Source organism: Callithrix jacchus, chromosome 1 (assembly GCF_049354715.1).
Source record: "Callithrix jacchus isolate 240 chromosome 1, calJac240_pri, whole genome shotgun sequence".
In the NCBI taxonomy this organism is placed as follows: Eukaryota; Metazoa; Chordata; class Mammalia; order Primates; family Cebidae; genus Callithrix; species Callithrix jacchus.
In genome coordinates, this window is record NC_133502.1 from 123,785,098 (window position 1) to 123,799,494 (window position 14,397).

The 14,397-nt window shown below is 38.6% G+C and overlaps 1 protein-coding gene across 12 annotated transcripts in view; it reads left to right on the top strand.

The window, feature by feature from the left end:
• Nucleotides 1-1,107: 1,107 nt before the first annotated feature.
• CNTLN (centlein) overlaps nt 1,108-14,397 on the top strand; it is a 329,556-nt gene continuing 316,266 nt past the window's right edge. For all 12 annotated transcript variants that reach the window (XR_013534372.1, XR_008481669.2, XM_054256412.2 and 9 more), the window contains exons 1-2: nt 1,108-1,540; nt 9,349-9,437. Coding sequence is in view for 10 of the 12 variants with exons in the window: in XM_054256412.2 (XP_054112387.2) it covers nt 1,181-1,540; nt 9,349-9,437 (449 nt within the window). In the remaining 2 variants the exon portion in view is untranslated. The remainder of the gene's footprint in view (nt 1,541-9,348; nt 9,438-14,397) is intronic.

Genomic DNA, 14,397 nt, shown 5'->3' on the forward strand with positions numbered 1-14,397 from the left:
GTGAGAAGGAAGTCCACTTATCTTGCCTGCCTTGGCAGGATTCTAATTGGAAGGGTGTCTTTTAACATCCTGACTAGAACCTCATGCAGAGATGGTAATTTTTTGATTAAATGAGGTCAATAGTTAAAGTGGTCATCTCTCTATTTCTACAGTCCCTCAACCCCCATCTCAGCTCTCCCCAAGTATTATGGAACCCTTTCTGCCAAAGAGGGCAGTTCTAGCTTTCAGGAATATTCTGCCAGCTCAATATGCATCTCCTTACTTATCAATAGTAAGAAAGTATTTGATGGACAAAGAAAGAGAAGATTATTGCCTGTTTGAAGTTTAAAAAGAAAGCCAGAAGAAAAAAAGAAAAAAGAACAAAAGATAAAGTAGATCTTGTTTCTTCAACCACGCTCCAAATTACTGATTTCAAACTCTTTCCAAGGATCCGAACTGTTCAGTAATGTGGGCTCCGCTCTCTCTGATATCCAGCCAGAAGCTGACAGAAAAACTCAAAGGAAATCATGACTCTTGCAAAACAAAAGACAAAGGGTGTACAAAGCATCATCATTTGAGTGGGAAACCTGCTTGATAGTCCCAGCTCAGCACAAGGCTTTCCACGTCTCCTTGACATTAGTCAGCTGGATGTCAGCTGTGCTAAAGCAGTTTTGCCAAGGGGTGTGAAGAAAACACTTAAGTGTAAAACTTATTCCTTGATCCTCAAGGAGCTTACAACAGCGTTGGAGAGATTAACCGTGTAACTGACACTCCAGGGCGGGCAATGAAACGTGACACAGGCGTTGGCAGGGTTCTTGAAGGAGGGAGATTTCACAGTTAAGGATCATTTGGGGTTGAGGGCTAGTCAAAGAAGGCTTTAAGAGGTGGGGTGTAAGTGGCGGGCAGGGCTTCAGGTGGGAGGGAAATTCAGGCGATCCTAGCCAAGGATTCAGGCACAGCACGTCCGGATTGCTTGCCTGGCGGACCCGCCTCACACTTTCGGGCCACGGCGCGTGCGTAACCCAACGTTCGCGCTGGGCGCAAGGCCCGCGGGAAGCCGGCCAGGGCCGGAGAACACGAGACGCCGCGGGCCAAGGCGGGAAAAGACTCGCGCATGCGCGGCTCTGTGTTCCGGGCTCCTGGTTGGGAAAAGAGAGGTGGAGTTTCTAAGAGGGAACTTGACCCGTTAGCAGCCGCAGCCATGGCTGGGCGTTCGCCTCCCTCACCGCCCCCTCCACCCCCGGCGCGACAGTTGGGCCCCAGGTCCCCACGTGTTGGGCGGGGAGCTGAGGTACACGCAGTGCGCAGCGAGGCCTCGGGTCTTGCCGGCGCAGCGCGGGAGGTGGTGGCAGACAAAAGTGATATAATCTGGCTGGGCGAAAAAGGGTCAAGGGGCCGGCAAGGGCCTAGGGGGGCAGCTCCGGCTCATGGTCCTCTCCTCAGCGCGCCCATGGGGTCCAGGGGGCTAGAGGGCATCTCGGTAGAGGAGGCGATGGTGACCCGGACGCAGCTGCTGGAGGAAGAGCTGAGCAGCCTAAAGGAGGAATTGGCCCTGTGTCAGGTATCGAGGACTCTCGCCACGGGACCCGTGGGGAGGCGCTCCCTTCTCCCTCTGCCTTGGGACCTACCCTGCCCCGCCCGGCGACTCTCCCTCGCGGTTCCACACCCCGCTTCGCCCGCGGCCCGGGGTCTGGAGGGACGCGGTTGCGCCCCACTCCCCGACCCCGGGCCCGTCCCTTTCTGAACAGCGGCCAGACAGGCTTCTTTTGCGATCCCGGATTTGGTTTTGGCCACTTGGATACACTCAGCTGCATCCCCTCCCCTTTCCCCAAAGCCCAAGTTCTTGGTAACTGTAGCTGATGCCTGCCTGGGGCCCAGGAGTGGCGTGCAATCCACTAGGTGAAATGAACAGGAAAGTAAACACTTGTTAAAGTAAAATCTGTTGTTGAAGGAGCATGTTTTTAAAATTCAAACCCAAACTTGCCTTTGTTTTTTCCCAAACTGAAGTTTTAAACACAGACCACTCACGTTGAGAATGTCTCCGAGCTGGGAACTTAAAACAGATAATAGTTGGTACTTGTTTATTAACCAACTATAGTAAAAATGCGGTCCTTGAGTGAGAAATCTCATTTTCATGTGATCTTGTCGGTGAAAAGCATTTGCTAAATCAATTGCATTAGCGTTACTTTCCTGTTTGTAGAGTTTTTGTAAGGATGGACTTGACTGTACTCATGTTCAAAGAGATTGAATTTTCCTTTAGTTTTGCATCCTTACTATCATCTCTTCTGATTTTACCAGAACCTTTAGATATTGGGAGATTGGATGTTGGAAACTCACTCAACAGATCTTTAAGTCACTCTGTCTTCAAGGTAGAAACCAATTAGGAACTGCTGAACACCAAAGTAACTTTGTGAACAGTATCATCAGTTTAATAAAACAATTCATGAAATTCATTCTCTTAGAGTTTGTTCTGCTGGATTTTTTTTGCCCGTTTTATAGATCCTTGCTGACTGAGTGAAGGCTGTAAAAATTGGACCATCTTCAAATTGATTATGCCTTTGGTTAAACAAGGTTGGGACATTTTATGTGGTGCCCTCTTTTCATTTTTCCCATTTTTCTTTTCTTCCTTGGATGAGGAACAAAGAGATGAGTAAATGACGCCAATGAACTGAAGCTTTTGTCATATGCAGACCTCACCCTTTGGCGAGTTTTAAGATGTGAACTCATGATAAAGGCCTTTGATACTCTGAGTCCTAATCTAAGATACTCTTTGGCATATTTTCCACACTCTTTCCTCCTATCTCTGGCTCCCCACATAGTTAGGCTTTAGTTGGCTAAGGAGCTAAGATACTTTTTATGAGTGACTTAGTTAAGGAGGTCAGTCTGTTGGAAACAGCCTGGTGAACCTCTTCCCCCAAATACTTACATTTTTTAAGACTAGCTCCAAACATGGTACCACTTTTTTTTTTTTTTTTTGAGACAGAGTTTCACTCTTGTTACCCAGGCTAGAGTGCAATCACACGATCTCGGCTCACCGCAACCTCCGCCTCTTGGCTTCAGGCAATTCTCCTGCCTCAGCCTCCTGAGTAGCTGGGATTACAGACACGTGCCACCATGCCCAGCTAATTTTTTGTATTTTTAGTAGAGATGGGGTTTCACCATGTTGACCAGGATGGTCTCGATCTCTTGACCTCGTGATCCACCCTCCTCGGCCTCCCAAAGTGCTGGGATTACAGGCTTGCGCACCGCGCCCGGTCGGTACCACATTTTTACATGGAGCCAAATGTGGCTCCAAACATGGACTAGGAAAATGATTGAAATACTCTTGGCAAATGTAAGAATACAGGGATGCTTGTAATAGCCTAGAATGATGATTTCTTAGAATTTGTAATATTAATACTCTTATACAATTGTAGGCAGTATCCCGCACCATGAAAATCTTAGTCAAATCAGACTCCTGCTCTTGGGGAAACTTGGGGTAAAATAGCAATTAAACTCCCAATTGTTTTGTAAAAAAGCATTTAGGTAATTAAATAATTCCTTTCATATCTTTTAAAATATATTACCCCACCAGTTTATTCAACTAGAACTCACAGTACCGAAGACTACGGAGTATTAAAATTGCTTGAAATTACAACTCAAAGTAAAATTCATTTTGTATCTCAACCTAGTAAGTACACACACACAAATAAATACATGTGTTTTCAGAAAGAATACATACACTCACACTATGTCTGCTGATTTTTTTCAGTTCTATTCCTTTAAAAAATCCTGTCCAGATCTAAATTAATTTCAGAACCCAACAATGCTTGAAACATTCAGTTTGGGAAAATGAACACTGCTAATTAGTCCATGGTCATAAGTAGTAGCTTCGTTTAATTTGTTTTGCTTTCACATTCAGCTTATGGGAATTCAATGATAGGTGTTTGGTGAAGTTTGAGTAATTCCCCATACCATTCTATGTAACTGGAATGCCTCAGAATAAGCATGTAATAGAAAGCAATCAAACATTTCTCTTAATATCAGCATCTCATCCCACTCTATGTATTATCTAATTAAACTTAAAAAAATATGGCCCCTAGATTAGCAAGTGAACTACAAATAATGCTTATCTGAAGAAAAAGTGATTAATTTCAATGAGGGAAGAAAAGCTGTCTGTATTTGTCTTACTGAGTATAGTAGGTTAGCTTCCAAATGTAGCTTTTTCCTAAGGAATTTTTCGAGGGTGTTCCAAATGGTAATTTTGCATCCATGACATTTATGCCCTGTTTCACTAATTTAGAACCTAACTCCACTACACTTTTAATTTTGATTATATGCTTCAAGAATGCGTTCTGTTTGTGATAAAGGATGCTAGGGCATGTGTATGTGCACATTTATCACCATTTATAGACTTTTATGAGAAAAAGTGTTTTGTTTACATAGAGAAATACTATGCTTATATACTATTTATAAAGGTTATTTTTTGGTATCAGGTAAAAATATTTACTAAATCTATAAGCCAGTTTTAGGAACAAAATTGTTTACGGTATTTAAATGAAATATGAGATAAATTAGTTTCATCATTAAAGCTCATCAACTTTAATGATGAAACTAACTTTTGAAGCAGGTGATGTTGGAATTATATATGATCAGAAAAGTCAGCCAGTTATATTTTATTTTAGAAATTTAGGTGTGTTGAAACTTCATTCACAAAAACAAATTTGAGAACTTACTGTATAATTAATTCCTCCAGTTGTTTGTAGTTGTATTCTACTTGGTGAGTCTTTTTGTGAAATTATTTTTCATGCTAATAATTTACTAAGTGGCTACTTGGTGCTGTATTTTGTTAGTAAACTCTTGACATGGTTTGCCCTGAGCTCTGATGACCAAATTATTGTTTAGATTTAGGAAACAGTTTCAAGTGTTTGTTCAGTTCATTCCTCCAGCAGAGGTCAATTGAGGGCCTAATATATTGCCAACACTAAATTATTTCTCATGAGACTAGGTACCCAATGAAAAATGGCAATTTTAGGTATCTGTAGTTGTATAGATGGTATCTATTTCCATGCCAGTTGATGAAAGAGAAAACCAATCCACGTCCAAGGAAATTTAGACCTAAGTCACCTAGTATTTAGTCAGCTGTTTCATAGCCTGAGTTTAGTATAGTTTGTGAAAAGGAGTAGGAATCATTATTATTATTTCATTATTATTTTGAGACAGATTTTTGCTGTCACCAGGCTGGAGTGCAGTGGTGCGATCACAATCTCGGTTCATTGCAATCTCCACCTCCAGGTTTGAGTGATTCCACTGCTGCAGCCTCCCAAGTAGCTGGGACTATAGGCACATGCCACCACACCTGGCTAATTTTTTGTATTTTAGTAGCCACGGGGTTTCACCATGTTGACCAGGATGGTCTTCATCTCCTGACCTCGTGATCTGCCTGCTTTGGCCTCCCAAAGTGCTGGGATTACAGGTGTGAGCCACTGCACTCGGCCATTTTATTTTTTAATTTTTAAAAATTATTATTTAATTCTGTTTGGAAGTTCTATAGTGAGAATAAAGAATTTTATGATAGTACTTTGGGAGGCCAAGGCAGGCGGATCACCTGAGATCAGGAGTTCAAGACTAGCTTGGCCAACATGGTGAAACCCTGTCTCTGCTAAAATATAAAAATTAGCATGGTGTGGTGGCATACACCTGTAATCCCAGCTACTTGAGAGGCTGAAGCAGGAGAGTTGCTTGAACCTGGGAAGCAAAGGTTGTAGTAAGCTGAGATCACTCCATTGCACTCCAGCCTGGGTGACAGAGTGAGACTGTGTCTCAAAAAAAAAAATTTATAGTAAGTAATCTTAATAGGTTTTTATTTTTTGTTTTCATTTTATTTGTGACAGCCTCCCTCTGTTACCCACACTGGAGTACAATGGTGTAATCATGGGTTATTGCATAGTTGACCTCCTGGGCTCAAAGGAACCACCCACCTCAGTCTCCAGAGTAGCTGGGACTACAGATGTGTGCCACCATGCTACGCTGATTTTTGTATTTTTTATAGAGATGGGGTCTCTGTCTCCCTATGTTGCCCAGGTTGATCTCGAACTTCTGGACTTAAGCCATTCCTCCATCTCAGACTTACGGGCATGAGCTACCACATCTGGCCAAGGTTTTAATTTTTATTACTTAAAAAGAACATCTTTAAGTGCCTGAAGATAGGGAAAATATAAAGAGAATATGAGTGATTGACAATAGTTTTCTTGTGTTAATATTTGGAACAGTTTGGAAACTAGCTCTGTGTTTTTTTGGGGGGACTTTATTTTTTGTATATGAAGGAGTTTTAGTAATTCTAGGTATAATCCAAATTGAACATAATATAGCATCTAAATAAAACACTCACAAAACTCTTACATAACATAGTTCCACAATCCATTTGTAGCATTTTATTGTTCACAAAAGAATTTACTTTTTTTCATATCACCAGCCTTACTGTACAGCATGGTGGTATAGTTAATAACAATAGGTTGTGTACTTGAAAATTACTAAGAGGATAGATTTTAAGTGGTATCACAAAGAATTGGTGAGTGTATGAGGTAATGGTTATGTTTTTTTCTTTGTTTTTTGAGACAGGGTCTTGGTCTGTCACTGAGGCTGTAGTGGAGTGGCACAATCATTGCTCTCTGTAGCCTTGATCTCCTGGACTCAACAATCCTCCTACCCTCAGCCTCCTGAGTAGCTGGGACTACAGGCGCATTCCACTACAGTTAGCTAATTTTTAAGTTTTTTGTAGCGACGGGGATCTCACTGTGTTGCTCAGGCTAGTCTCAAACTCCTGGACTCAAATGATCTCCCATTTTGGCCTCACAAAGTGCTGGGATTACAGATGTGACCCAATGTGCCAGCCCTAATGGTTATGTTATTTGGCTTGATTTAACCATTCTAAAATGTATACCTAATCAAAAAATTATGTTGTATGCCATAAATATATGCTAATCTGTCAATTAAAAATATTAAAAAAACAAAAATTCCAGAAAAAGAAATGGGTAAATACATTCCTAATCTTGAAATAGAGGAGGCTTTTCTAACTAGTACATAAAATCCGTAAGCCATAATGGAAAAGATGGATAAATTTGATTATGTAAAGTTAATAACTTACTTTTTCAAAAAAATCATCATAAATAAGCAACAACAGACTGGGAAGAATATTTCTAATAGTGGGTAGACACAAGTCTAATTTTAAGATGTTCTTTAAGTTTCCAACAACGCTTATATTTTATTGGCAGAACTTAGTCACATAACCCATAAGGCAAGAGAGGTTGTCTGTTAATTGGGCAAAATTATTTCTGTAACTGAAAAGAGAGAATGAATGATAGAGACAGACAGAAGTTGAGATATCTGCCACACAAGTAAAACCAAATAACTGAACATACAAGATTATTAAATGTGTTGTGAAAAAAAGATTAAAATGGGAAAAGGGATTACTAGAGACTTGGGGGGTTTTGGTGGCTATTATAGTAGTCAGGGAAGAATTCACTTGAGCTGTTATTTAAGCAAAGACTTGAATAAAATAAGGGAATAATCTATATGAATATTTGACAGGTCATACCGTGTGTGCACAGGCCCTGTGCAAGTAGAGTAAGAAAGTTTATGTGACTAAGGAAGAAAGTGACAGATGAAGTTGGGGTGGTGTATATGAGCCAGGTCGTGTGGAGTCTTGTAGCCTTGACACAGAGTTTGGATTAATTTCCTAATCTGATGGAAACTCACTGGAGAGTTTTGAGTTGTAAGGCTATGAGACCATGATAGAGAGTTGGGCAAGAGATGAAACTGACTTGGATTAGGGTGATAGTAGTAGAAGTAGTGAGAGTGGTCAGAATTTCCCTAAAATGTAGATGAGGACAGTAGGGTTTATTGATGATTTGGATATGAAGCGTGAGGAGAACAGAATAACCAAGATTGACTCCTAGGTTTTAGATTAACCTAACCCCTGGCCCATGGGCCACATGCTGCCCATATTGGCTTTGAATGTGGCCTAACACAAATTAGTAAACTTTCTTAAAACATTATGAGATTGTTTTTGCATTTTTTTTTAGCTCATTAACTATTGTTAGTGTATCTTACATGTGGCCCAAGATAATTCTTCTAATGTGACCTAGGGTAGCCAAAAGATTGGGCACCCCTGTTTTAGATCTTTGAATAAATGAATAGATGGTGGTATCATTTTCTAGGAGGGAGAGGGACAGGTTTGTGAGAGGGTAAGGAACCAATAATTTTATTTTGGACAAGTTAAATTTAAGTTACCTATTAGGCTTTGAAGTGGAATTATTGAATATGCAATTGGAGATGTAAGTCTGGACCTAAGAGTAGAGGAAATGGCTCTAGATAGAAATGTGGGAGTCTCAGTGTAGAGTTGGTATTTAAAAACATGGGTCTGATATGAGGTCACCTAGGGTAGTGGTTCACAACCCAGAGTGCACTGATTCACCTGAGGCACTTTTAAAACATACTGATGCTTGGATCTAACCTAAGATAAATTAATCAGAATCTCGAACTCATTCCTATTTTTTAAAAGCTCCCCAACAGGGATTCCTGTCAGCCAGGGGTAATAACAACTAACCTAGGTAATAAGGACTGAAACTACCCATTGTCCTTTAGATTTGGCAATATAGAGGACCTTGAAAAATGATTTTAGCATAATGGTAGGGAGAAAAATCTTACTGGGAACCATTAGAGAGTGAACAGGAGATAGGAAATGGACAAGTCTTTTTTGTTTTCTTCAAATGGAGTTCTCTTGTTCCCCGTGGTGGAGTGCAATGGCATCATGATCTTGGCAACCTTACAGTGGCAACCTCCACCTCCTGGACTGAAGTGATTCTCCTGCCTCAGCCGTCCGAGTAGCTAAGATTACAGGCATGCACCACTATGCCTGGCTATGTTTTTTATTTTTAGTAGAGATGGGATTTCACCATGTCGACCAGGCTGGTCTCAAACTCCTGACCTCAGGTGATCCTCTTGCCTCGGCCTCCCAGAGTACTGAGATTACAGGCATGAGCCACTGTGCCCGGCCCAGGCACCTCTTTGAAGAAGTTTTGCTAAAAGGGGAGCTGATAAATGGAGCCGCAGCTGGAGGGAAGTTTCCTTTTAGAGCAAATTTAACTAGGTATTTAGCATTTCAACAGTTGCATCCCCAAATATCGGTGACAGAAATAGTAAAAGTGAATGTGGATTACCTGTGTAAAAAATTTTTAAAATAAAGCTTTCCCCCATACTTAAAAAAAAATCAATTGATGTAGTTATAGAACTAGGGGTCAAGTAATTTATTTTTGTTTTAAAATTTATTATAGTATCTTGGCTGTCACTACAAGGCAATGCATCTGAAGTCTCTTTTATTTCTTTAAGGCTGATAAAGAATTTGTATGGTCTTTGTGGAAACGTCTCCAGGTGACAAACCCAGATCTCACACAAGTGGTCAGTTTGGTTGTAGAAAGGTGAGCTCTCAAATTATTTTTTTGTGAGTATTTGGTGTGTTGAGTTTGTTTCTCTTCATTATTAAAGTTAATACTTGTCATTAATTTCCTGAAGAGATTCATTTCATTTCTAAATAAATGTGGAGCCAAAAATTAAGATTGTTGGATTTATTATAAAGGGTGCCAGTTCACCAAATAAAGGTATGCCTATTCATATTCTGACATATTTGGAGAGTGTGTTGCTAAGAGATAAAACTATGTTTTTAATACTGTGTGTGTGTGTGTGTGTGTGTGTGTGTGTGTGTCTGTCTGTCTGTCTGTCTTGAACTGTTATAGCTCAACTTTAAAGATTGGCAAAGTCCCTGTCGTTTGACTTTTTCTCCATAGACTGCCTCTATAGGGAACTTACTAGATGTGACTCACTTTCCCCATAAGATAATTGCAGTATGCAATTGAAAACCTGGGATGACCTTGCCAGTGTAGAGTAAGTGTTCTGGAATAGGTTGAGGGATTTTACTTAGCACTCCATATTATCCTGTAGGGGATGCCCAGTCATTTAACTGTAGATTATTAGGCCTCTCCTTTGTCACTAGAAACAATGGAATGATGCTTGTTCTCCCTATCAAGCATTTGGTATACGGTAGTCCCATGACACTTAGCACAGCAATTAAAACACTTGCTTTCCTGTTACACGGATTCCATTATACCTCTTAAATTAGAAGCTAAGCATATGGATACCTTTTCCTTTTCCTTTTTTAAAAATTAAAATGCTGATCATATAATCTGAATATCATTTTTTATTACTTGAACTATATTCATTTTTGTAGTCTCTAGTCCTGGGATCATTCCAGTGTTGTCTGGAATTTGACTTGTTTAAAATCTGTAATATATGCCTGAGTATGTCTAATTTTACCATCTTTAGTTATTATGAACACTTAAAATAGTATAATCAGTTTCTCATGTTGCTTGTATGTCTAATTCATCAATCATTTTTTTCCTCTAATGATCAGAATTTAGTCTTTGTTGAAATACCCTTCTTAATTCCTCAATCATTTTTGAGATGAAATGTGATAATTCTTAGACTCCCTCTGTTTTTTAAGTAGAATAAGCCTTCTAAAGAAGCCATGGGACTTCAGTTGTCATTTCTGTGATTCATTTTTTATACTCCCCTCTTTTTATTTGTTATTTTTTAAAACTTTCTAAACCTATCCATAATTTTTACTTTCCTCTTGGTTAAACAGAAGCAGATATTAAATTATTGTTAGGTCATCTTCCTTATCCTTTCCAATGTCTATTTTTCATATTTATAATATATAAAATATATATTCATATAACATACAATTTATAAATAAATGTACATACTGTATATTAGAGATAGGTGCTCAAAAGTCTTTTGTTGATAAGATGTGTAATGAGAAATTTGGAGATTACTGCTTTATAACTATGATTCAAAATTTAGTGTGTACAAGTTATACTTGGAGAATTTATTAAATGAAGATTTCTGGGACTTTCACCTGATATACTGAGTCTCTAGGGGTGATCTAGGTTTAAAATAAAGTTTAAAATAATGTTTCCAGGTAATTTTGATGTCTGTAGGTTCCATTGTGAGATACTTTGGATTTCGAGTTTAATTTTGAAATTGGAAACTATAAGTGGCATTTGTAATTTAAGACTATGTAAATATTTCCAAGAGAACCATGTAGTGTGTTCACATCCATTGAGAAGTGCAAATGATATGCCAAGTATTCAACCTATGTCTGTTAAAAGTAATATTCTAAATATCAAGGTCAAATAGATTATCTTTCTGTATAGTCCATTAATTATCCAAATATGATCCATTTAGGTCTGTTTAATTTTTAAACCATGGACTTCCTGGACAGCATTTCCCCCTTGGAATTTCTCATTGCCCTTCCCTTTACTTTTTCTTGTAAAGGATGCCTATGTTCATTGTCCTCTTTACTTTTTCTTATAAAGAATGTCTGTGTTCTTTGTCAGATGTTTATATACTTGGCTGAGGACATTTTCCTTGTTCTCTTTGGCTTATAGTATGGATTTGGTCAAATGAATTTCTAAACCTACTCACAGTTGTCATCATAGGTTTTCTTTTTGTTGTACAGCTGAACTTATTCCACAGTTTATAGGATGCCAAAACGTCCTTTTCTTTTTGTCAGATTATTTATTCAAGTTTTTTTTTTTTTTCTCAGAAAGGATGGTACATTTTCTGACTCCTATGTGACTGAAAATATCTTTCTCTTGCCCTATGCTTAGTTGGCACTTCAGCTGAATATAATATTTTATGTCCATGTAGTTTGCCTTGGATTTTTGAAAGCATAGTTCTGTTATCTAATTTTAGCATATAATAATGCTACCAAAGAGCCCATCAGTGTGATTCTTGTTTCTTCCTAGATACTTGCTTGAAGCGTGTAGGATTTTCTCTTTAGATGCACTATTACTGTAAAATCTCAACATCATCTGTTTATGTGGGTCCTTTGAAAATTTATCTTTTTCAGCCTTTGGTGGGCCTTTCCATCTGAAAACTTAAGATTTTCTTTTGATTGAGAAAATGTTCTCATATTTTTTCTTCATTGTATTATTTGTTCTAGCACTCTGTTAGAAGTTGGATCTTATGGATTTAACCTTCTTTTCTTTTTCTCTGTTATCTCATGTTTTCCATCTTTTTATCTTTCATTGTAGGTCCCGAATGGCCTTCCTACTTTTTGTTGCTTCAATAAGTGGAATTCTTCTGTTTGTTCTATGCTATGATCTGAATTTTGATGTCCCCCCAAACTTCATATGTTGGCCCCTAATACCCAATGTGATAATATTAAGAGATGAGACCTTTTGGAAGTGATTACATCATGAGGGTTCTGCCTTCATAAGTGGGATTAGTGCCCTTATAAAGGGGTTTAAGGAGCCTCCCTCATCTGCCATGTGAGGATACAGATGGTGTCATCTACAAGGAACAGACCCCTCACCAGACACCAAATCTGCTGGTGCCTTGATCTTGGACTTTTCAGCCTCCAGAACTGTGAGCAATACATTTCTATTGTTTATGAATTACCCAATATAAGGTATTTTGTTATAGTAGCCCAAATGGATGAAGATTCTCTCATTTTTTGAATTTTTAAATTTTAGAAATCAAGTTTTTACTTCTAAGAAATTACTTATGTGATTTTTCCTTTCTCAAAACAGCTTCCTTTGATAGAATAACTTCTTAATCTTTCTGATTATAATTTTTAAGTTATTTTCTGTTTCTTGAATTATCTTTGTTTTCTGTCGGGTAACTTGTTTGTTCTTTTTAGTCTTTCTCTTTTTTAAATTAAAAAAATTTTTCTCACCTTTCTCTTTGATGCTATTGATTTTCTTCAAATGTATGATGAACCTTCACTGCATTGCTTTATATAGGTATATTGCTCATATGGGTTTGCTTTGTTTTTTATATATCTGTTTACCAGAAGGTTTCTCCTTTGAATGTAAGGATTGCCTATGGGCTTTTTATAAGGCCTAGGGAGAGGCCTGTTCACAGGCTTTCCTGAAAAATGTGTAGTAGATAGACTTCATTGTAGTGAATGAGAGTTAGGTCCTTTAAGTCAGGCCTTTTTCTAATTCTGTTGCTTTCCCAACATTCAGAGTAGGGATCTTTGCCAGGCAAATGGTTGTTCCAGGCAAATGGTTGTTCTGAAAGCGTTTTTGGGCATTTGATATAGGCAAATGCTGCAGGTAGCTGTTCTGAACATGGATGAGAGGGAGGCTCAGCTTTTTTGGTAAATGGTTTCTTAATTAATTGTCTTGATTTCTGTGGGCTTCTGCTGTCTGTACTTACTAATTGGGTACTTATAGCCTTTCTGGGGCCTCTTCCATGAAAAACAGCCATCTTCTTCTTCTGTAGACTTCTATTTAGGTTTTGGATTAATTTTTTCCTTTGGTTTATTTGTCTCTATGAGTCTGTGCTTCTGTTTTTTTTTTTTTTGAGACGGAGTTTTAGCTCTTGTTACCCAGGCTGGAGTGCAATGGCGCGATCTTGGCTCACCGCAACTTCCGCCTCTCGGGTTCAGGCAATTCTCCTGCCTCAGCCTCCCGAGTAGCTGGGATTACAGGCACGTGCCACTATGCCCAGCTAATTTTTTGTATTTTTAGTAGAGACGGGGTTTCACCATATTGACCAGAATGGTCTCGATCTCTTGAGCTCGTGATCCACCCGCCTCGGCCCTTCAAAGTGCTGGGATTACAGGTGTGAGCCACTGTGCCTGGACATGTGACTCAAATTTTTTTGCCACTTTGTGTGTGCCTGCAAATGACTACAGTAGTGCCACAATTACTGAGTTTCATGTTAACAAATAAATTTTATTGAGGAAGCGAGTTTACAAATTCTGAATCCATTAATAAGAACTGACTATCTCTAAAAGATAAGGGGTCTTTTAACAAAACAATGATATCATCATCATACTTAGAATTCTATAATTATTTCCTATTATAATTAAATATCCAGTTTGTTTTTACATTTCTCGGATTGTCTTGTACCTTTTTAAAAAAAGGTTGGTTTGTTCCCAGGAGGATCAAACATGCATAGCCTACCTGCTAAATATATTTGTTCATTTTTTTCCTCTTCTGCCTTTCTCTTAGTCTTTTTCTTTCTTCACAGTTTATTTTTGTAATAGCTTGAGTTTTTTATTCTGTAGAGTTTCCCCAAATCTGGATTATTGTGTAGTACTCTGTACACCATAGTTGCCATAAGCTTGTAGTTAGAACTAGAAGCTTATTCAGATTCATTTTTGATATTTTCACAAAAATAATATTTTTAGATGTTACTATTTACAAGGCTTACCATGGAGATATCACAGCTTCAGTTCCAGACCACTGTAATACAGCAAATATTACAATAAAGCAAATCAGGCAAATTTTTGAGTTTCCCAGTACATATAAAAGTTATATTCAGGCTGGGCTCAGTGGCTCATGCCTGTAATCCCAGCACTTTGCAAGG